General features: G+C 47.6%; 1 protein-coding gene across 1 annotated transcript; it reads right to left on the bottom strand.

Annotated features, from left to right (window-relative positions):
• Nucleotides 1-656: 656 nt before the first annotated feature.
• DOK2 (docking protein 2) lies at nt 657-15662 on the bottom strand. Its single transcript, XM_088671466.1, has 5 exons — nt 15530-15662; nt 10726-11007; nt 7369-7483; nt 4604-4782; nt 657-3404 (listed from the first exon to the last, which is right to left on the bottom strand). Exons 1-5 carry the CDS (start codon nt 15590-15592, stop codon nt 2583-2585), a joined length of 1461 nt encoding a protein of 486 aa, XP_088527592.1. The 5' UTR covers nt 15593-15662; the 3' UTR covers nt 657-2582.
• Between the last annotated feature and the right edge of the window lie 6496 nt (nt 15663-22158).

Below are 22158 nucleotides of genomic sequence, written 5' to 3'. Positions count from 1 at the left end.
CAAGCCATTTGCACATAACAAAATATATATTCTATCAGAGTAATTGTTGAACTGAAATTCAATCAAGAAGAAGTATATTAATAGTGAAATTAGGGGCGGGCAGGCAAGAGAGTGGGGCCCTAAGCGTAATATCCGGCACTGCTGGGTCCGGCACTGCTGGGTCCAATGGTGCTGAATGTTTAAGTTGCATTTCCACAAATTGCCAACAAAACATGGGGTGCTCAGTGACACCATCAAGGCTGAGCCATAGGCAGCAGGCAAAGATAAGCCAGGCAGCAGAAGTTGCACCAGGTCAACTTGGTACCCTCAAGGTATAGTAGGTGGAGATCGGCTTCTGTTGGTAATGGAATCGGAGGCCAGGGCCAAGGAGCAGGCAAAGGATACAGGGGTACCCCACAGCTCTACAAGACCTTTGCATTCCTGGAACAGGAAGTCGTCTTTACCCATTCCTGTCCAGCAGGATCCAGTGGTCAACCGGGGTGGGAGGGGGGAGCAGAGTCACTCCAGGGCCTGAGGCTCCTTCACTGCCTCGGACTCCTGCAGACCTGCAGCTCACCACCAGGGGCACACATATCCCAAGGCTATGGGTTCGAGTCCCACTAGCTCCTGACAGCCACCTGGCCATAATCTTGAAAAGTACTTTCCATGGACAGAACTGGGATTGGAGCCCAAATTTAATATGCAATAGCTAAAGTGCGCAAGGATACAAGATGATATCATGATATATACGAAACAATAAATACAACTTTAATTAACACAATGAGAACAATATTATGTAGAGAAGATCACACATGGGTGAAGGGAAGCAATGGGGTCGGGGGTCGGGAGGCACAGGGCAATACGTGGAAAATTGTTAAGGGTGCATAGGTGATTTAAGAGGCTAAGAACAAGGAGTTAAAAGAAGAAGAGTAACATTAAAGAGTGGAAAAACAGGGAATTTGAGAAGAATTAGGTACAAATGAAAATATGTGAGTCATGTTTTTCGCTTGTATTCTGGTTTATTTTGGATGTAAAGTCTTCTGTTGAAAGGACTGTATATAAAATAATAATATTGAAAAGTATTTCCTGAATTGTTATGTTTATGGAAGAGGAAGTGGAAGTGGCAAAGATTGTCAGATGTGAGTTCAAGTTTCCAAAGTGGTTGTTACCTAGGTCAGGAGTCACCAGCATAATACAGAGGCTGGGATGTGCATGCAGAGCCCCTCCCTGGTGCCCTTGGGGCATCATCCCCCTCTTGAAATGTAGCTTTGAAGAACTATTCTACTGCAGATGTTGTGAGTTTGAAATATTAATTTTCTCATTAATCATTTAGTATTTATTGATGTTTTAAACTATGTTTTATGGGTGCTTTTTGCTTATTTGTATATCTATGTATATTGCCTTGATTTTGTTTTTTAACCAAAGTGTGAAATGTGAATGCGTAAATAAATAAACAATGACATCAGGGGATTGGGTGCTTTGAAGACCCAAAGTCGGAACTTCAAAGCACCTCGCAGGCCCTGCTAAAACCTTTGTTTTAGCCTTTGTTTTAGCAACTGTTTAAACTTGTTGAGATCAGGAAGGAGTTCACATTGAATCCTCCCAAACTGAGTAGGATTTAACCCCTGGATGGACAATCACTGAGTGCAGCCAACAAATAACTGAGCCTCACTCATCAGCTGATATCCCTGACCCATCAAAGTGACATCAGCTGACTGACAGCTTTCAGAAAATGGCCTCATGTGCCAAATTTGAGTTCCTTGGCCGATGGATCATAAGTTTCCCACCCCTCACTTCATTAGTTGCTCTCCATATTTGAAGGTCACAATATCTTCTTTAAAGCTCCAGGTGGCTTGAACCAACACAGGGGGCTTTTCTTTGAATTCCACTCTTATAGGATGATTGTTGACACGGGACGGAGCCTTTTTGTGGCAGCCCCTGTTTGTGGAATGCCAACGTGGCTGTCCTTTCCGCAACAAGTGAAGACATACCTGCTTACTTAAAAGACTTTTTGTAGGTGTTTAATGCTTTTTAGCTTTCTCTGCTCTTTTTAGCAGTCTCTTTCAAGAGTTAGGAACCCCACAGAGATCCCCAGAAACACCACTCCAAAGGGGGAGAAAGAGAAAGAGCTACATGCTAAGCCATCAGAGTGGGAGCAGCTCAGAAGACTGGAAGAGAGACCGAGGCCTCTTGGTGGCTCAAGAGGTTTCACCTCAGATCAGCTGAGCCACAAGTGGAAGGCAAGTGCAGCCAAGAAAAAGCCTTATGCTTGTTTGTAGAGCAGCTATACTGTATATTATAGTCTACACCCTTTAACATATTTCATGTAGGAAAGCCGTACTGGCACATAATAATGCATCACATGGCACACAGCCTTCAAAATTGCACCAAGCCTGCTCTCTCCCGCTCAGTTTGGATCCACTCCCCCTTGCAATGATGATGGCCAGGATACTTCCTCTATAAACATACTTGAGCTCTGAGAGGAGGGCAGGGAGGGAGGTTGCACCCTGGCTCATCTCCCACAACAAATTAAACAAAGCGATCCTCTCATTTCCCATCCACCCCTTCCTTCCTTCATTCATTCGTTCATCCATCCTCTCCTTTCACTGTGCATTTTTCTTGTTCTTGAGGCTCAAGATCACCTGATCATATGCACTTTCTCCAAGCCCGTTTTGATCTTGCACAGGGGCATACGCTGCCGCCATCTTAGGCACGGAGTAGTCGTCCAAGCTTGGGTTGTAGGGGTATTCGTGGCCGACAGGGTCCTCAGGAGTGGCCTGCACCTTCCAGGCGTCCCCTGTGAACTCCTGGGGCTCATCGTACACCAGGTGGACCAGACCCTCTGGGTCATCATAGATGTGGTGCAAGCCCAGAGAGGCAGGTGACAGGCCCAACCCTCTGGTCCTGGCATGCAAGCCCGCTGCCCCCGGTGGCTCCTCGGTGCTAGGCAGGGGGAAACAGCTGCCACCTGAGCTTCCCAAGGACTTGGATATGGCATCAAATGGCTCCGCATACTCAGACATTGATTCCTGCTGGGGTTCTCGCCTGGGATGGGCATCAGACCCCTCCATGTAGGGGCAGTTGGTGCTGGAGAGGGGGCAGCTGGCCGTGGGCTTGACTAACCTGCCCTTCGCTGGCCTTCCTTGCCAGGTGGACTCGAAGGAGAGGGATTTGGTTCCCGCAGCACGGAACGACTGCCCTTCCATCACCACTGTGGCTTTCCCCCCCTGGGCACCTTCGTCAGGCTTGGCTGGACTGGCGGCCCCGGCCAGAAGGGCGGCACCTGAAGACGAACTGGTGGAGTTCCTCTGAGCGTTGATGGCGCCTTCAATGACCTGGATGATCTCGCTGCCCTGCTTGGTGGCAAATTCAAAGCTGCCTTCGCCAGAGGCACATCTCCGCCCAGCTTCAAAGGAGAAGATGGCCTAGGAAACACAAGGTATCCTGGGGTCAGTCTGTAAGGAGGGACAAGGGGACCAGCAGCTCGAAATGCTCCTCTCTGCTGGGCAAAGTCAGGTGAGATTTAGGCCCATCAAGGTGAGCAGAGAGTCAATGGGGCCAGGAGGCTGGGAGCTCCCATAACAATTCTCCATCTTCTAAGAACATAGGAAGAGCCTGCTGGATCAGGCCAGTGACCCATCTAGTCCAACATCCCCTTCTCAAGTTGGTCAACCAGATGCCTCTATTGGGAAACCAGCAAGCAGGATTTGAGCCCAGGACCACTCTCCCCACCCTGTCGCTTCTGGCAACTAGTATTCATCAGCATTGCTGCCTCCAATTGTGGAGGCAGAACAGAGCCACCATGGCTGGTAGCCGTCGATAGCCCTCTCCTCCATGAATTTATCCAATTCCTCTTTAAAAGCTATCCAAGTTTGTGGCCCTCACTGCCTCCCGTGGGACTTAGAATGCTCCTCTCTGCTAGGCAAAGCCACGAGAGCCTTAGGACCGCCAAGGTTGGGTGGCAGATATTAGGTAGGACCAGGAAACTGTCAGATAGGAATTCCCATCACAGCCCTCCATCTTCACATCTGGTTCAGCCCCAAGACATCACCCTAGAGAACTCAAACATAGAATTGCAGAGCTGGAAGGGGTCCAACGGGTTATCTAATCCAAACCCCTGCAATGTAAGACTCACTTCCTTCCCAGGGATTTGGGAAGAGAAGGACTCAGGGCATCCTGCAGGGGGCAGAGTGGAGGGGGGCGGGAAAGCCCCACCCAGCTGACACAAAACCTTCCGCCAAAGACAGGAAATGCAAAATCATGATTCCCCCACTACCACCCATTTCTCAGGCTTGGCTCCCATCTCAGCTGCCTCCTCCGCTTCCCCAGGGGCGTAACATCTCCTACTGCTGCCCGAGGCAGGAGCACACTGTCAGTGGAAAAGCAGGTGAGCAGGACAAACCCCCCCCCCCAATCAGCCAGGAAGGAGTGGCAAGGAGGCAGGCAGCGGAAACACATCTGGAAAGGAGGCACATCTGGGAGGCATGTTCAGTGGAAAGGAGGCAGTACCAGGCCACGGGCAACTTCCTATCCACACCACCCGGTCTGCTTAGGAACAGCAGCTCTCTGGCACTGCACACGTGAAATGTGTCGTGCCGGAGACAAACACCGTCACAGCCATTACCTTGTCATGACCGAATCTCCGCAGGAACTTGTACGGCCAGCTGTAGATCACTTCCCCCGCTTGCATGTCACGCAGCTCCAAGGCATCCGCGTTGGCGCACAGAAGGAACATGCCCCAGACCTGACAGCGCTCAGAGGCCTCTGTTGCCCTCACAGCCACGGGAAACTGCCTCTCGGCGGCTGGAAGGAAACATAAGAGCCTAAGAAGATCCTGGCTGCAGTATCAGGCCAATGGCCCATCTAGTCCAGCATCCTGTTCTTACAGTGGCCAACCAGATGCCCTAATGGGACACATGCAAGCAGGAGCTGAGGGCAAGAGCCCTCTCCATCCGCCTGCCCCCCCCCCCCCAGTTTCCAGCAACTGGTATTCAGAAGCACTACTGCCTCGGACAAGGGAGGCAGGCATAGCCTTCGTGGCAAGTGGCCCCCCATTCTTTTCCTGTGGCAGCACCCACACTTTGGAACTCCCTGCCTATTGACATGGGGCGGGTGCCTTCTCTGTGCTCCTTTTGGCGCCTGCTAAAAGACATTTTTGTTTAGAGAAGCCTGCTCAGACATGTAGAATTCTGCTGTATGTGTTAGTTAACTGCTGAGTTTATCTTCTGAATGTTTTAAAGAGGGTTTGTTTGTTTGTTTGTTTGTTTGTTTTTGTTTGTTTGTTCCCTTTGCAAACCTGCTTTGTAAAGTTTTCTCTATCTTTTTTACAATCGAGCAGGGCATAAATTTAATGAAATTCCGTGTCATCACAGGCTTCTGTCCAATGTCCTGCCCCCAGCCCACTTTCTCAGGTGCAGGTTCCCCCCCAAGGACACTGAAGTTGTTGTAAACAAAATCTGCCCTTACTCCCTTATGGGGGTCTTTATTAAAGCTGATGCAACAGGGTGCTCCCCCCACACGCAGGAGAGAGGAGGAGGACCCAGAACAAAGGTGTGCCTGCCCTTATATGGACTTTTGGAATTGCCCACCCTCAAACTCCAGACCACCCCCAGAAACATCATGCATACATCACAGAAGGGGGCGGTCTAAAACAGAATCCTGAGTGTGCTGTTTATCTCCTGTTTGGCAGGTTGTTGTTGCTGTTGTTTAGTCATGTCCGACTCTTCATGACCCCATGGACCTCAGTCTTTCCCAACATCAGGGTCTTTTCCAGGGAGTCTTCTCTTCTCATGAGGTGGCCAAAGTATTGGAGCCTCAGCTTCAGGATCTGTCCTTCCAGGGAGCACTCAGGGCTGATTTCCTTCAGAATGGATAGGTTTGATCTTCTTGCAGTCCATGGGACTCTCAAGAGTCTCCTCCAGCACCATAATTCTGGCAGGTTACCTGCTTGCATTATCTAGGTTTTGGCCACTCTTTTGTTATTATAACTACCGTGTTTCCCCGAAAATAAGACACTGTATTGTATTTATTTTTCCTCAAGAAGACACACTATGGCTTATTTTCACGGAATGTCTTAATTTTTTTATTACGCATCCAGCCTCGCCTCTTCCTTGGCGCCCTCCAGAACTGCGCCTATCACTATGTCTTATTTTCGGGAAAAGAGGGTACCTAATTCCTGAATCCAGGACACAGGTCACAGGCTCACCCTATTCACACCTTAAATGTGCCCTTAAGTCAGGATTTGTGAGCACAGAGACAATGGGGAGGTTTTTTCAGTTCTTCCCTCCTTGCAGAGAAACATTTGGTCAGTTTGGGAGAGTCAAAATGGTTTCAGGACTGTCTTCCTGTACTGTTTCAGACATGTGGTTTATGTATTTATGTACATGTTTGCCTTGTACATTTGATTTACAGTGGTACCTCGGTTTATGAACACAATTGGTTCCGGAAGTCTGTTCATAAACTGAAGCGTTAATAAACTGAAGCGAACTTTCCCATTGAAAGTAATGGAAAGTGAATTAATCCATTCCAGATGGCTCCGCGGCGTTCGTAAACCAAAAATTCGTAAACCGAGGTGTTCACAAACTGAGGTTCCACTGTATATATTTGAGACCTTAAATTCTTATAACAAGGACAAGTGGTGGGAGGGAGGAGGGCAGGAAATGGAGAAGGGGAGATAAGTGCCTGGGGAGCAGCAAGAAGCAGTATCGGTGTGAGCCCTGCACAGCCCGCAAAACCACTGTCAGGAAGAGGACAAGCGAGAGCTACGGCAGAGGCAGATTTTCCATGACGACGACGCCTCGGCCAGAGTGAGCACTTTGCATGCCTGTTCTTGGAAGACAGGCTCCACTGTGGGGCATGCTGTATGCATGCCTAGCCCCCACCTTTGAGCACAGAGCCCCAAGGAGAACAGAACATCGCTTTGGTTCAAATGCTGGAGCTGTAAAAGTAGTGTTGGGCAGCTGGAGATGGAGAGCTGGTCCTTTCGGTCTTTCCCCCGACACAGAAGCATAGAATTGTAGAAGTGGAAAGGACACCCCCCCAAGGGGCATGTAAAGGTAAAGGGACCCCTGACCATTAGGTCCAGTCGTGACCGACTCTGGGGTTGCGCGCTCATCTCGCATTATTGACCGAGGGAGCCGGCGTATAGCTTCTGGGTCATGTGGCCAGCATGACAAAGCTGCTTCTGGCAAACCAGAGGGATTCGAACCGCCGACCTTCTGATCAGCAAGCCCTAGGCTCAGTGGGTTAACCACAGCACCACCTGAAAGGGCCATGTAGTCCAACATGCTCTCAGTTTGGCTGCTTGCAAGCATCATCTCTCGATGGTGGCAGGCCCTTCCTCTTTGCTCCCTGCCCAACTCGGGTGTCTCCTGTTCTCTCCTCTCCTACCTTTGCAGGTGGTGCTGTACAGGGAATTCTCTGCCATGGAGAAAGCAGGGGGAGATGTGGCCTTGCCCTTCAGGAACTCCTTCTCCAGCATCACTTTCCAGTCTTCAGTGCTTCTCTAAAACCCAAAGAGAACATATTGTTACCAGAAAACAGCGGGGGTGTGGCTTCTACAGCCCAGCTCCCCATTAAGGGACTCAAGAGTCCCCCAAGTTCCTTATCGGTCAGAGAAGCATCAGCTGAGGCAGGATCCTGTGAAAGCAAGGCAGATCTTTATTTTCCTCTTGCAACAAAAGTCTCCTGCCCACCTTAGGTAGGAGGCGAGGACCCTGAACAAAGGTGTGAAAGAACTTTTAAAGGCATCAGAAATTCCCCAGCCCCTTAGCCAAGGACCACCCAAAAGCGTCATACACAGGTCACAGAAAGAGGCAGTCTACCACAGAAATTTAAGAGACTGGCTTATCTCCTATCTGTCAAGACATCTGATGATGTTTTTTTGCTGATGGCCCAATCTTGATCAGTCTGGACCATCCTTTTGAAATGGTAAATATCCCGAATCCTTTCACAAATTCACACCTATTGATACAAAGGAGATGCTCTAGCTGGCAACTAGTCTGCTCAGCTTAACAGATACTTGCCATGCCAGTTTTGCAGGGGGGCAAGCCCCTTCATTCCAAACCCTTTGTTTATTTACATGATTTACAAGTGAAAATTGAATTATGGTGCTGGAGGAGACTCTTGAGAGTCCCATGGACTGCTAGAAGATCAAACCTATCCATTCTTAAGGAAATCAGCCCTGAGTGCTCCCTGGAAGGACAGATCCTGAAGCTGAGGCTACAATACTTTGGCCACCTCATGAGAAGAGAAGAATCCTTGGAAAAGACCCTGATGTTGGGAAAGATTGAGGGCACTAGGAGAAGGGGACGACAGAGGACAAGATGGTTGGACAGTGTTCTCGAAGCTACGAACATGAGTTTGACCAAACTGTGGGAGGCAGTGCAAGACAGGAGGGCTTGGCATGCTCTGGTCCATGGGGTCACGAAGAGTCGGACACGACTAAACGACTAAACAACAACAACAAGTGAAAAACAACTACCCAGTATCTGGAAAGGCATTTCCCCCAAGATACTTCCTGCAGGGACCCAGGTGGCAGGGACCAGGTGGCACTGTGGGTTAAACCACTGAGCCTAGGGCTTGCTGATCAGAAGGTCGGTGGTTCAAATCCCTGTGACGGGGTGAGCTCCCGTTGCTTGGCCCCAGCTCCTGCCAACCTAGCAGTTCGAAAGCATGTCAAAATGCAAGTAGATAAATAGGAACCGCTACAGCGGGAAGGTAAACGACGTTTCCATGTGCTGCTCTGGTTTTCCAGAAACGGCTTTGTCATGCTGGCCACATGACCTGGAAGCTATACGCCGGCTCCCTCGGCCAATAATGCGAGATGAGCACGGAACCCCAGAGTCGGTCACGACTGGACCTTATTATAAGAATTCTAACGTCTCAAATATAAAACAAATATTCTTAAATGCACACATATCTAAATATATGAACTATGTGTCTGAAATAATATGGGAGAGCAATCCTGAAGCCATTTTGATCCTCCCAATGACCTCAAATATTCCTCTGCGGTAAGGGAGGCAAATGGGGAAAGCCTTCCCATTATCTTTTTGCTTGCAAATCCTGTCTTTAGGGCGTATTTGTGTATGAATAGGGTGAGCCTGTAACCTGGACTCAGGAACTAAAGTATTCACCATCACAAAAGAATGCCCAGGCTGCCCATGTAAAGCAATCAGTGACCATTTTCAGGTATCCTGCCAGACAGGATTTCAGCCGTAGACCGCCTCCTTCTGTGATGTATGTCTGATGTTTGGGGGGGAGTGGTCTTGGGCTTCAGGATGGGCAATTTCAAAAGTCTATGCAGTGGTACCTCGGGTTAAGAACTTAATCCGTTCTGGAGGTCCGTTCTTAACCTGAAACTGTTCTTAACCTGAGGTACCACTTTAGCTAATGGGGCCTCCTGCTGCTGCTGTGCCACCGCCGCACGATTTCAGTTCTCACCCTGAAGCAAAGTTCTTAACCCGAGTCACTATTTCTGGGTTAGCGGAGTCTGTAACCTGAAGCATCTGTAACCTGAGGCACCACTGTATAAGGGCTTGGGCACCATTGTTCAGGGTTCTCCTCCCTCCTGCGTGTGATGAGTGGGGACCCTGTTGCAACAGTTTCATAAAGAACAAGCCGCTTTGCTTCTCAATATACTCTGGTTGGCCTCTGTTATTTTCTCCTACCAATAGGGCTCTATGGATAGGGCTCTTGGATACCCCATAAGGGAAATGGAGCAGTTTTTTTTTTCTTTTAACAATAGCCTCCTCCGTAAATTTGTCTAATCCTCTGTTAAAGCCATATCTGTTTGGGGGTCATCATCCCTGCCTCCTGCGAAGGCGAGTTCCACAGTTTAACTACCGTGTTTCTCCTAAAATAAGACACCGTCTTATATTTATTTTACTCAAGAAAACAAGCCTATGGCTTATTTGGGGGGGGTGTCTTTTTATATTATTATTACCGGTAAGTACTGTATGGTTCTGGGTGCCTGCCTCCTCCTGCCGCGGCCGGCGTTGCTGCTGTTGTGTCCCACTGGCTCGGGGCGTGTGGCGCTGCCGGGCACTGACTCGGCAGGCCTCCTCCTCCTGCCAGCTCCCGGAGGCTCGGGGTGCTCCAGCAGGCATCCTTCTCCTGCTGCGTAGAGCCCCAAGCCAGCGGGACCCAGCTGAAGCACCGACAAAGCGCACAGCAGCGCCGCACAGAGCGCCCCGAGCTGCAGCAGCAGGAGGATTCAAAGTGCTACAGAGCACTGCTGGGTCCTGCTGGCTCGGGGCACTCCGCATGGCGCTGCTGGGCGCTTTGTCGGCGCTTCAGCGGGGTGCACTGCTGGGTCCCGCTGGCTCGGGGCTCCACGCAGCGCGCGCTGCGGCTCTTACTGGGTCCCGCCGGGTCGGGGCGCGGTGCGCACTGCTGGGCGTTTTGGAGGGGCAGCAGCATCCGGTTCCGGGCGCTGACAGGCATCTTCCTCTTCCATGGCACCAACCAGACCTGCTCCCACAACTACGGCTTATTTTGGGGGTATGTCTTATATTTTGTCAACGCATGAAAATCCTGCCATGGCCTATTTTATAGGTACGTCTTATTTTATGAGAAACACGGTATATGTGAAGGATTTTCATTTAATCAGTCTTCTGACAGACCATGGGCCAGTGAAAGGCAGTTTCTAAACTGCTACACACACTGGATGAGGAGGTGCAGCTTTCCACACCTCTCTCTGCATGAGACATGACCACTGTCTGTACTACTGGGTGCCATTTTCCTCACGGTGAAAGCATGCTTGCACAGCTCCAGGATCCAGGCCTCCGCCTCCGCCCTCTCGGCAGCCAGCAGGTAGCATTTCTCGGTGGTCTCCAGGAAGAAAGGCACTGTCTCCTTGGGGCTGCCGGTCTCTCCGCCTGCCTCAGCCACCTGCACACAGTCCTCCAGCTTGATGAGGCGTCTGCTGCTCTCCCCTTTCTTGGCTTTCTCCGCCGACTCCAGGAGCTCAAGGCGGGCCGGGGCACAGGCGCTTTCCCTGTACAGGACAGCCCAGAACTTCCGCCATTTCTGAGGGGGAGAAAAAACGCAAGCGAAGGTTTGTTTCTTTAGTCATTAAAAAAAAAACTTTGTATACTGCTATATCATAAAAGTGTGTCAGAGCAGTTTGCAGCAATTAAGAGCGTTTGTTTGTTTGTTTGTTTGTTTGAATTGAATTTATATACCGTCCTATACCCAGAGGTCTCAGGGTATAATTTCACAGAATAATCTCAAGGCAGTTCACAGAATAAATATAAAGACCTCAGAATTCAGTGACATGTTTAATAACAACACTTATCATTAATAGTAAAGTTTTAAAATTTCATTTTATAATGTATATCAGGCATGCCCAACATGTCAATCGCAATCGACTGGTCGATCGCTGGTGTGTCTTTGGTCAATCGCGATATCACCTTTGTCAAACACCACCCCCACCCCCCGTAAAGTCTCCCCTAAAAAAAAGCTCAACAACTCTGGTCAATCCAAATCACAGCTGGTTTTTTTATACTGTGAGTAGATTGCAGTTTATTGGGAGTTGAACGTGCCTCGTGTATATAAAACACAGAAAAACAAGGTGAAAAGCAAAACAGTAAAATAGAATGACTACAATCCACGACTATCAAGCGTATCCAATTGTCAAGCCACGTTTGCCAGGCTTTGACGAGAGTCGTCTTGAAAACGATGGTTCTGCTGTATATGACATAGACAGAAGAATGCCTGAAGCATATACCAGCACTTCTAATTGAGCCTTGAAACAAATATTGTAGATAGCCATTGCCATTAGCACGAGGTCAGGACCAGCCCAAGCTCTTTTGCTGCCTGAGGCAAAGGACAAGATGGCAGTGCCTCATTTCAGGTAATGGATCTGCCTCTACTGAGAGGGAATGGTCAGGGGACAGGTGCCACCCCCCAGCATCTGCCAGCAGAAGAAGCATCTGCCTCACTTTGCCTAATGGTAGGGCCGGCCCTGCATAAGATCCATGCGATGAGCTGCTCTCACTGTGCACCAGTCACCATCCTGCATTTTCTGAGCCGTCTTCTAAAAGCAGCCCCAGGGGAATGCAATCATCCACCCAGGTAGGCCCTGGGAAGTTGCAGACATGCCTTAATACCCAGTCCGTTTCTTAGTGAAACAAGAATATTGAGGGGTCCCTTCAAGGGGTTCAGCTTCTTAAGGAAGATTGGACCTTCGGAGAGAGTGTACCTTTTAAAGCTCAAACTGGTTGGGAAATGAACAGAGACCAGACCAGGATGTACAAAAGCAAAGCCGCTATAAGCCTGATCTTTATTAACTGTTGCAACAGGATGCTCACTGCCACACGCAGAAGGCAGGAAGGACCCAGGACAAAGGTGTACAAGCCCTGGAGCCCACCCTGGAGCCCAAGACCACCCCTCCATACATCATACATACATCAGAGAAGGGGCAGACTACAACAGAAATCTGAGTGCATTGTTTTTATCCTGTCTGCCAGGTTACCTGATTGGATTACCTGGGCATCCTGGCCACTCTTTTGTTATGATAACTATCCAGGTCACAGGCCACAGGCTCACCCTATTCATATCTTAAGTGTGTCCTTGAGACAGGATTTGTGAACAAAGAGACAATGGGGAGGATCCCCATTTCCTTTGACCTTGCAGAGAAATATTTGAGGTCATTTGGGGAGAGAGAAAATGGTTTCAGGACTTTTTTCTGGGGGGCTTCAGACACATTTTTATATATATATATATATATATATATATATATATATATATATATATATATATGAGACCTTAAAATTCTTATAACAATAGCAAGGGTGAAAACGAGCAAATGTGAAAGTTCATGGGGAAGAGGAAACTGGGGTGTCTCTGTGTGCATGTTTTTCAGCCCTGTGTTCAGCTCCTGCCTATGGAAAAGCTGGGCTCTATCCAGCCTGATCCTTCAAAAACTCAGGATGCAGGGTGCACATTGAAGAAATTTGCCTGCTTTCTTTCTCTTCATTAAGAGTATTTTTTATCTGCCCTTTATCAAGAAATTCCCTGGGTGAGTTACAATAATTTATACGTTCGGAGGCAAACTGAGGCCAAATTTCAGAGGGAGCTCAGCAATTTTTAAAGGGTTTTAAAAGGATGGGAGAGGCAAGAGATCTGGAGCCTGGTAGAAGTGATCCCTGAGCTTCTAGCCCATGGGTAGGCAAACTAAGGCCCAGGGGCTGGATCCAGCCCAATCGCCTTCTAAATCTGGCCCGCGGACGGTCCGGGAATCAGCCTGTGTTTACATGAGTAGAATGTGTGCTTTTATTTAAAATGCATCTCTGGGTTATTTGTGGGGCATAGGAATTTGTTCATCCCCCCCCCAAAAAAAATATTCCGGCCCCCCACAAAGTCTGAGGGACAGTGGACCGGCCCCCTGCTGAAAAAGTTTGCTGACCCCTGCCTAAAGCAAAAGGAGGCTCCAGGCTGGAGAAGGACTAGCCAGTCTTTTTTCTTTTTCTTTTTTGCTAAATTATATTAATTTATTAACAACAAGAAGAAGTGCAAAGCATAAGAAAAACAAAAAAAGAAATCAGATATGTAAACCATAAAGCGTCACAGCCTGTAAGGACAAAAATACACAGATCCAGCACCAAAGGAATAATAAAATATTAACTCATACAAAGGTTCCATTTACAAATCATAAATATGTATAAATGTAAAAGCATTCCCCACTTGTGACTTCCATCGTTATTGAGAAGAAAGGTTCTAGTCTTAAATGTCTGAGCCATACATTTGCATAGACTGGTGGCAGTAGGAGTTACGTATACTGGTAAGCTAAAAAAAAAGCTATAGACCCCTGTCAGGGGGACTCCCTACAGGGAGCCCCCCCCCCGGTCAGGACCAGCAGTTCGCCCAGCGAGAGTGAGAGCGGTAGCAGCGGGTCAGGCGGGGGGGGGGAATGAGGAGGGAAGCGGAATGGAGGGAAGGCTCAGTCAGAGCCCATGCACCACCCTAGTCCATAGCTGGAGGAGGGAGCACCGCCGCTTTCGGTGCCCGAATTGAGATGCGCACCTAAACGCAGGGTGAGAGGGAGGCATTTCGGGGTGCCCGAGCTATTATGCTGGACCCGGAGCAGAGGGGCGCCATTGGCGGATTCTGCGAGTGACTAGGAGGTCGTGTTTTCTGCTATCTGCACTGTAAATAATATGCACAATAAAACCTTAAAAGACAGAATGGACTGGAGTGTCTTTACTCGGGAGTAGCCGCAACAATCCTCTGACACCCCCAAAAAAAATAAAGGGAAAAAAAACTTGGATGTACATTTCCAAAATATAAGATAAAAAACAAAATAAAACCTATATATATAGCAACAGTGTTTTGTGTTGTGTAGGCTCCTATGATAGAAGTAATGGGCCCTGCCTGCTAACCTGCTCCCTAAAATATCACTGGTTTGCTCATTTCTATATCAATTACTTTGATAAAATACATATTTTGTTATCTGCAAATGGCTTTAGATACCTATTAGGTCCATAAATTACCATATAGCATGGGTGTCAAACACAAGGCCCGGGGGCCTAATCCGGCCCGCCAGACCTCGTCATGTGGCCCGCGTAGCCGCTGCCGACAATAACCACTGACAGTATGATAATAAAGAGTGGACACATAGTCCTACAGACACAACCGGCCCTTTGAGGGTGACCAAACTGCTGATGCGGCCCCCGATGAATTTGAGTTTGACACCCCTGCCATATAGCATATATTCAACACACAAAAACGGTGACAATTTGGTGTTGACAAAGGACAGCTGGACATATAAAAGGCCCCATTACCGGCCCTGACTGGTGGCAATGAATGACCACAACTCTCAGAATTGGCATAAGAAATGAAATAATGCTGTGTGTGTGTGTGTGTGTGTGTGTGTGTGTGTGTGTGTGTGTGAAACTCGGAAAATTAGAACACAGTATCGTCGAAAAGTGCATTTATTTCAGTAATGCAACTTTTTATTTTTTATTTTTTTTTTAATTTTTACAAATGCTTTCTTTTGGAAATTCCACAGTAATAAAACAAATAGTTACAATAATACAAAAATAAACATCGCTATTACATTTCATTCATGACATTCCATTTATAATTGACCCGCCTAACGACAAATAATTACAATTACAACAAATAAAGGCTTTGCATGCCATACATCTATCTCATATATTGGTTTCACCTTTTAAGTTGCGTTACTGAAATAAATGCACTTTTCAACGCTATTCTAATTTTCCGAGTTTCACCTGTATATACCGGTATTCACACTCTGCCCTTTAGATACTTTTAGTTTATGGCATATCTGTTCAAGAAGGGCAATTTGCCAAACCCTTGAACACCACCAATCCAAATTCTTAAGATGAAAGGCCTGATAGAGTTTGGCAATTCAGCCCTGAGTTAGGAGAGATGAGAAATCAACTCTTTGCTTTTCAAATCCTGTTCGGTTTCCATAGACAGGTGCAAAAGAGCCAGGTGCAAAGATGGAACAATAATTTGCTTGGGTATCAAAGAGATCTTAGCAAACACCTTGTTCTAACATTCAGTGAGGAGTAGCCAGTGTTACCTTCCCAAAGGTCTGGTGCTGGAGCAGGTAGAGCAAGCCTTTCTTCACCACTGTCTCTTCCATGGTCAAGGAGCAGCAGCAGCAGGTGGGGACACACAACTTCTCCTTGGCCCCGCTCCTGGCCTCTCTCTGGGTGCGCTCAGCACTGCTCAACAAGGCTCCGTTTTCCTTCCTCCACCACCCTTTTTCTCTCTCTTTCTCAAAAGCGTTTTCACATGTCAGCTTCCTGTGGTTGCGGTCTCACCAAGAAGGGCAGACACTGAAGACACAGATCACTGTGCCATATGCACACAGAGAAAAGTCTTTCTCCCTCTTGCTCAGCAGTAGAACTCCTGGACACCCAATGAAGCTGAAGGTTGGAAAATTCAAGGCAGATGGAAGGTAGTACAGTGTTACCTCGGTTTACAAACACAATTGGTCCCGGAAGTCTGTACTTAACCTGAAGCATACTTAACCTGAAGTGAACTTTCCCATTGAAAGTAATGGAAAGTGGATTAATCCGTTCCAAAGAAAGAAGAAGGCTCATTTTACCACATGTGGTGGACATGTCCACTAGTAAGTGACTTCTGGAATAAGATTTATAATGAACTTAAGAAAGTGTTGAAAAACACATTTGTCAAGAAACCAGAAGCATTTCTAGTGGGCATTGTCGGGAAGGAGATTCCAAAGAAAAATGTATCTTTTTTTCTGTATGCCACAACGGCGGCTAGACTTTTGATTGCTAAGAACTGGAAACTACAAACACTACCAACGATTGATGACTGGCAGATGAAGATGATGGAATTCATGGAGCTGGCGGAGATGACCGGAAGAATCCGCAACCAGGGAGAGGAAGCGATGGAGGAAAAATGGAAAGATTTTAAATTGTATTAAAAAAATATGCTAAAGTAATTTATTAGATCAGAAACCAAGTTGTAAATAAACTGTGGAATTTGTGAACATGATATTTTAGAGGAAGAAAATGAGTTTTTATAAGGTGAATAATTTGATATAGAATTTGCTAAATAGAAATGTATTTAAGAACCACTGGGAGGGGAACCCGAGGAGGTCCCAATATACATTGTGATGCAATATAAGATTTTGTGCTTTATATGTATTTGTTTTTCTTCTGTCTTTGCTTTTTTCTGTTTTTGTCTTTATTGTTTTGTATTGTTGTACCTTTTGGAAAATTCAATAAAAAATTATATATATAAAAAAATGCGTTCCAGACAGGTCCGCGGAGTACTTAAACTGAAAATACTCAAACCAAGGCGTACTTAAACCGAGGTATGATTGCACGTCTTCATGCAGTGCATAAACTATGGAGCTCACACCCACAGGAGGCAGTGGTGGCTTCCAACTTGAATAGCTTTGAAAGAGGATGAGGCAGATTCATGGAGGAGAGACCTATGGACTAGCCATGACAACTGTGCTCTGTGTTTACAGTTGGAGGCAACTATGCTTCTGAAGGCCAGTTGCTGCAAACCACAGGAAGGGAGATAGTTCTCGTGCTCGAATCCTGCTTGCTGGTTTCCCACAGGCACCTAGTTGTTCACTGCGAGAACAGGATGCTGGACAAGATGGGCCATTAGCTAGCCTGATCCAGCTGGCTCTTCTGATGTCCTTACGTTAGCCCTCTAAAAGACAGGAGGCTAGGCTGGAGGACCCATGGGATCTCCCTTCCAGCTGTACAATTCGACAATTCTATGACACACACACTCACGGCTCCTCCTCTCTCCACAGCGCCAAGGGATTCTGTCCGACTCCACAGCCAACGCTGATCTCAGTACCCAGAGAAATTCACACAGGAGTATTTCAGTTGACACACAAGAGCCCTGCAGCTGCATCAGATCCAAGATTTCCTTTTTCCCACAATGGGAATCCCACCAGTGGGTCCTAAGCACAAGATTCCTCTCTGGCAGTTGCTCCAAAGCGACTGGTATGCAGGGGCAGATTGTCCCAAGCAGGCATCCCCAAACTTCGGCCCTCCAGATGTTTTGGACTACAGTTCCCATCTCCCCTGACCACTGGTCCTGTTAGCTAGGGATCATGGGAGTTGTAGGCCAAAACATCTGGAGGGCCGCAGTTTGGGGATGCCTGATCTAGATGCTATACTCCTATTGATGCAGCCCAGAATTGCATTGGCTTTTTTAGCTGCTACATCACACTGTTGACTCATGTCAAGTTTGTGGTCTACCAAGACTCCTAGATCCTTTTCCTAGATCCATTGATGGCATGCAGACACGTATTTGTTTACCTGTCCAGGTGGACACATTTTGCCCCAGAACTTACTTTTTCAGAGGGCTAGAGACTTTTTTAAAAAATGAAAGCTCTGAGTCTGGAGCTCATGTTCACAGGAAGCAGTAAAAGCCTTGATGGGTGCCATACAATGATGGGAAGCAGTAAAAGCCTTGATGGGGATGCCTGCAATGAAGACATAATGTAGCCATTGTGGCTGGTAGAATTTGTCTCCCTGAATTTGTCTAATTTCATTTTAAAGCCATCCCCACTAATAATAATAATAATAATAATAATAATAATAATAATAATAATAATAATAATAATATACCCCAGCCAGCCACACCGAGCAGCTTCCAAGTTCCAACCTAATATAAAAACACAACTTAGTGATCAGGAAGGTTGTACACTTTTAAAAAATAATAATAATACCAGTCCCTGCCCCCCAGCTCAGCATCTAAAAGACACAACACAAATAGAAACGGGAGTGGGATGGAAAGCAAGCGAAATCAGCCCCCCCCCAAGTTAACAAAGAGATGGAGTTCTTCTTCTGTCCTTGAAGCTTTTAAAACATAAACAAAGGAGGGGGGGGAATGGGATCTGCTGGCCTATACGTATAGCCCTGCTGCTCTCAAACCTCTCCCTCTGCTGCACAGTCATTACTGTCCCTCACTCTAAATAGTTTTATTTGAGTTCATGACGCCTGTCTGACTACTACCGTACACTCAGTGCTGTAAAATTCCCCAAATATTTTTCTGCAGGCTTTTATATATCCGTGGACTGCTGCCTTGCCTTGGTAATGGACTGAATGAGAGCCAACAAACTGAAGCTCAATCCAGATAAGACGGAGGTACTGCTACCGGGCGGTTCCCTAGACTGGGTGGATGGGAGGTTGCCTTGATATGGTTACACTGCCTTTGAAGCCGGAATGGGTACGCAGCTTGTGAGAACTTCTGGATCCTTTGCTGTCACTTTGAGTTCCCGCGGCAAAAAAGGAGTGACCAATAAAAGTTTAATAAATAATAAGAATAATGCATGCACAAGCTATAAGGCAAATTGCAGCAGGCATTGTTCCCTGTGTAGTACAGCTGACAAGGGGGCTCTGCATAATTTCCTGAGCTTCACAAAGAGAATTTCTGAATATATATATATTTAGACATAAAATCTTAGCAAACTGCTTCTGATGTTAACTGGGGGAGACGGGAGGCTTGGAGAATGATGTGCATACTTGGTTTTCTTCACCAGCTGAACGGAAAACATGTGAAAGGGTGGATTGGCTGTTTGAGCCCTGGGTCTCTGCGATGGCCTGGTGGGAAGCTAGGAGGTCAGAAGAGGATCAACAAAAGCAGCTAGTGGGGACAACTGGAAGGAGGAGTGGGGGGGACTCTCTGAGAGAAGGGGGTCCCACTCAGGGGTCATAGAATCGTAGAACTGTAGAGGTGGAAGAGACCCAAAAAATTGTCTAGTCCAGCTCCTGCAATGCAGGAATCGAAGCAGGAATCCAGAAACTACAAAGCTTAGAGGTGGCATTGCCATACCAGAACACCCTCGCTGCTCCCTGCCTCCCGCCCCCCCAATCTTTATCCTAGAGGTGGCCAGCATGGTGCAAGTGCCCAATGTTGTTGCACTACAACTCCCAGAATCTGATGGCCAGACTGCCTGGGACGGATGGGAGTTGTAGTCCAAGGGGATCTGGAGAGCACCAGGCTGGCAAAGGCTTTAGGATCTCCTAGAACACACACAAGATGCTGGCATTTCTCTGCCCAGAAACAGCCTCTTATTTATACCCGCAAAGTGGATAGGACAGAAAGTGTTACACGTCTCCCAGGAAGAATATTTAATAGCTGGTTGTTTTCATTCCCTGCTTGCTCATAAAGCAAATGCAGCCCACACTTCACTGGAAAGGCAAGCCTTTCTCCTCCACCCTTCTTTGCTCTCCCCCCACCCTTCCTGCTCTTGCACCTTCACAACCAAGAGAGGTGCCCTGCCAGGAGGGCCCAGAGGGCCAATCCACTTCTGTCAGGCTCAAGCCTCAAAAGAAGGGTGGGGCATCCCTAAAGGGAGTGGGTGGCAATGTGGTCTAAACCACAGAGCCTCTTGGTCTTGCCAATCGGAAAGTCAGCAGTTCGAATCCACGTGATGGGGTGAGCTCCCACTGCTCTGTCCCAGCTTCTGCCAACCTAGCAGTTTGAAAGCATACCAGTGCGAGTAGTGCATAAATAGATACTGCTGTGGCGGAAAGGTAAACAGTGTTTCCAACACGGTGTCCCATCGCGCCAGAAGCGGTTCAGTCATGCTGGTATCACTGGCCACATGAAAGCTGTCTGTGGACAAACACCGGCTCCCTCGTCCTGAAGTGAGATGAGCGCCGCACCCCATAGTTGCCTTTGACTGGACTTAACCGTCCAGGGGTCTTTTACCTTTTCTAGAGCATGCCCCCTCTGTCCCATAGCCAATAGGTGCTTTATAGCTATAGTTTGGAGCAGGGGTTGGCAAGATTTACCTTGCCTGGGCCGGTTCACTCCAGCGGAGATCACTCTGTGGGCCGGATTGTGCACATGCGTGAGCGCTTGCGCCCGCAATTCCCGGCGTCTGTGTCTGCACAGACGCGATTTCCGGCATCTGTGCAGATGTGATTTTCAGTGTCTGCGCAGACACAGACATGATTTCCGGTGCCGCAGAAGCAATTCCCTGCACCGTGCTGCACCAGTTTAGCGCACCAGGCAGGGACTTGCTGAGCAGGCAACTCGGTTTGGGGTGGCTCGTGGGCCAGTTAAACGACCCCCGCAGGCCCCTTGTAGCCCATGGGCCTTAGGTTGCCGACCCCTGGTTTGGAAGGTAGTAATCCCCCATATATAATCCAGATTTGTAACATGATAGTCCAGACCAAAATGAGAGGGGGGTGGCCTCTGACACTTATTTTACATTGGGACAAATTTCTGAAACTGTGTGTGGCATGGAGAAAGTGGATAGAGAAAAGTTCCCACCCACCCTCTCTCACAGCAATAGAACTTGTGGGTGTTTAATGAAGCTGGAGGATTCAGGAAAGATAAAATTAAGTACAAGAGTAATGTCTTGTTATCTGGGCAGCCCAAGACCTTCCTAAACACTGCCCAGGCTTGCGCCCTAGGGGGGTCGCTTTGTTGCTGCTAATGCAGCAGTTGGATTTCACTTCTAGAGGCGCAGTCCATTGTCTTTTGAGACAGATGGATGTCAGCCAACACATGGTGAAACTTAACTCGCTTTGCAGGAGGCAGTGATGGGCACCTAGATAGCTTTAAAAGGGGATTAGACAAATTCATAGGGAGGGCTCTCAATGGCTACTCATGGTGGCAATGGTTGCAATGCTCTGCCTCCACAGTTGAAGCCAGCAAAGTTTCCAAAGACCAGTTGCTGGAAACAACTAGAGGGGAGAGTGTTTGCGTGCTTGAATACTGCTTGCAGGTTTCCCATTGGGGCAGCTGGTTAGCTACTATGAGAAAGCTTGGCCTATCACTCAACGTCCAAAAAACCAAAGTGCTGCACCAACAAGTACAAAATAACCCCTCTGCAGCACCACAAATCCAACACAGTTGTGTAACATTGGAAAATGTTGATCACTTCGCCTACCTAGGCAGTTACCTTTCCACAAGGGCCAACATTGATGCCGAAATCCAGCATCGCCTGAGCTCTGTGATTGCGGCTTTCTCCCGATTGAAGGGCAGAGTATTTGAGGACTGGGACATTCACAGGGAAACCAGAATGCTTGTTTACAAAGCTACCGTATTATACTACCAACCTTACTATATGCTTGTGAAACATGGGTGATGGACCACTTATAAACGCCATCTCCAACTCCTTGAAAGATTCTGTCAACGGTGTCTCCGAAAAATTTTACACATCACAGGCGAACTAATATCAGTGTACTGGAAGAAGCAAAGATCACCAGTGTTGAAGCAATGATTCTTCAACATCAACTTCGTTGGACTGGTCATGTTGTGCGGATGCCTGATGATCGTCTTCCAAAGTAACTACTCTATTCCGAACTTAAAAATGGATATGCTGGTGGTCAACAAAAGAGGTTTAAAGACTGTCTCAAGACAAATCTTTTAAAATGTAGTATAAACACTGACAACTGGGAAACACTGGCCTGCGAACGCTCCAGTTGGAGAACAGCCTTTACCAAAGGTGTCATGGGCTTTAAAGAAACTCGATCTCAGGACGCACGTGAGAAACGTGCTAAGAGGAAGGCACGCTTGGCAAATCCACACCGTGATCAACTCCCGCCTGGAAACCAATGTCCCCACTGTGGAAGGACGTGTGGATCCAGAATTGGCCTCCACAGTCACTTACGGAACCATTGTTAAAACTGTGTTTATGGAAGAGAATCTTACTCGGCTACGAGTGATCACCAAAGGAAGAAGAATAAGAGA

This window comes from Zootoca vivipara, chromosome 6 (genome assembly GCF_965207765.1).
Source record: "Zootoca vivipara chromosome 6, rZooViv2.hap1.1, whole genome shotgun sequence".
In the NCBI taxonomy this organism is placed as follows: domain Eukaryota; kingdom Metazoa; phylum Chordata; class Lepidosauria; order Squamata; family Lacertidae; genus Zootoca; species Zootoca vivipara.
This window is presented reverse-complemented; position numbering and strand designations above follow the sequence as displayed.

Bases quoted from the DNA above. Each gene is read 5' to 3' on its own strand.
- DOK2 (XM_088671466.1), bottom strand. From the start codon at position 15,592: ATGGAAGAGACAGTGGTGAAGAAAGGCTTGCTCTACCTGCTCCAGCAC. The intron at 4,783-7,368 runs GTAGGAGAGGAG...GTTTCCTTCCAG, and splicing joins GTACAGCACCACCTGCAAAG to CCGCCGAGAGGCAGTTTCCC. The intron at 3,405-4,603 runs GTAATGGCTGTG...TGTGTTTCCTAG, and splicing joins GGAGATTCGGTCATGACAAG to GCCATCTTCTCCTTTGAAGC.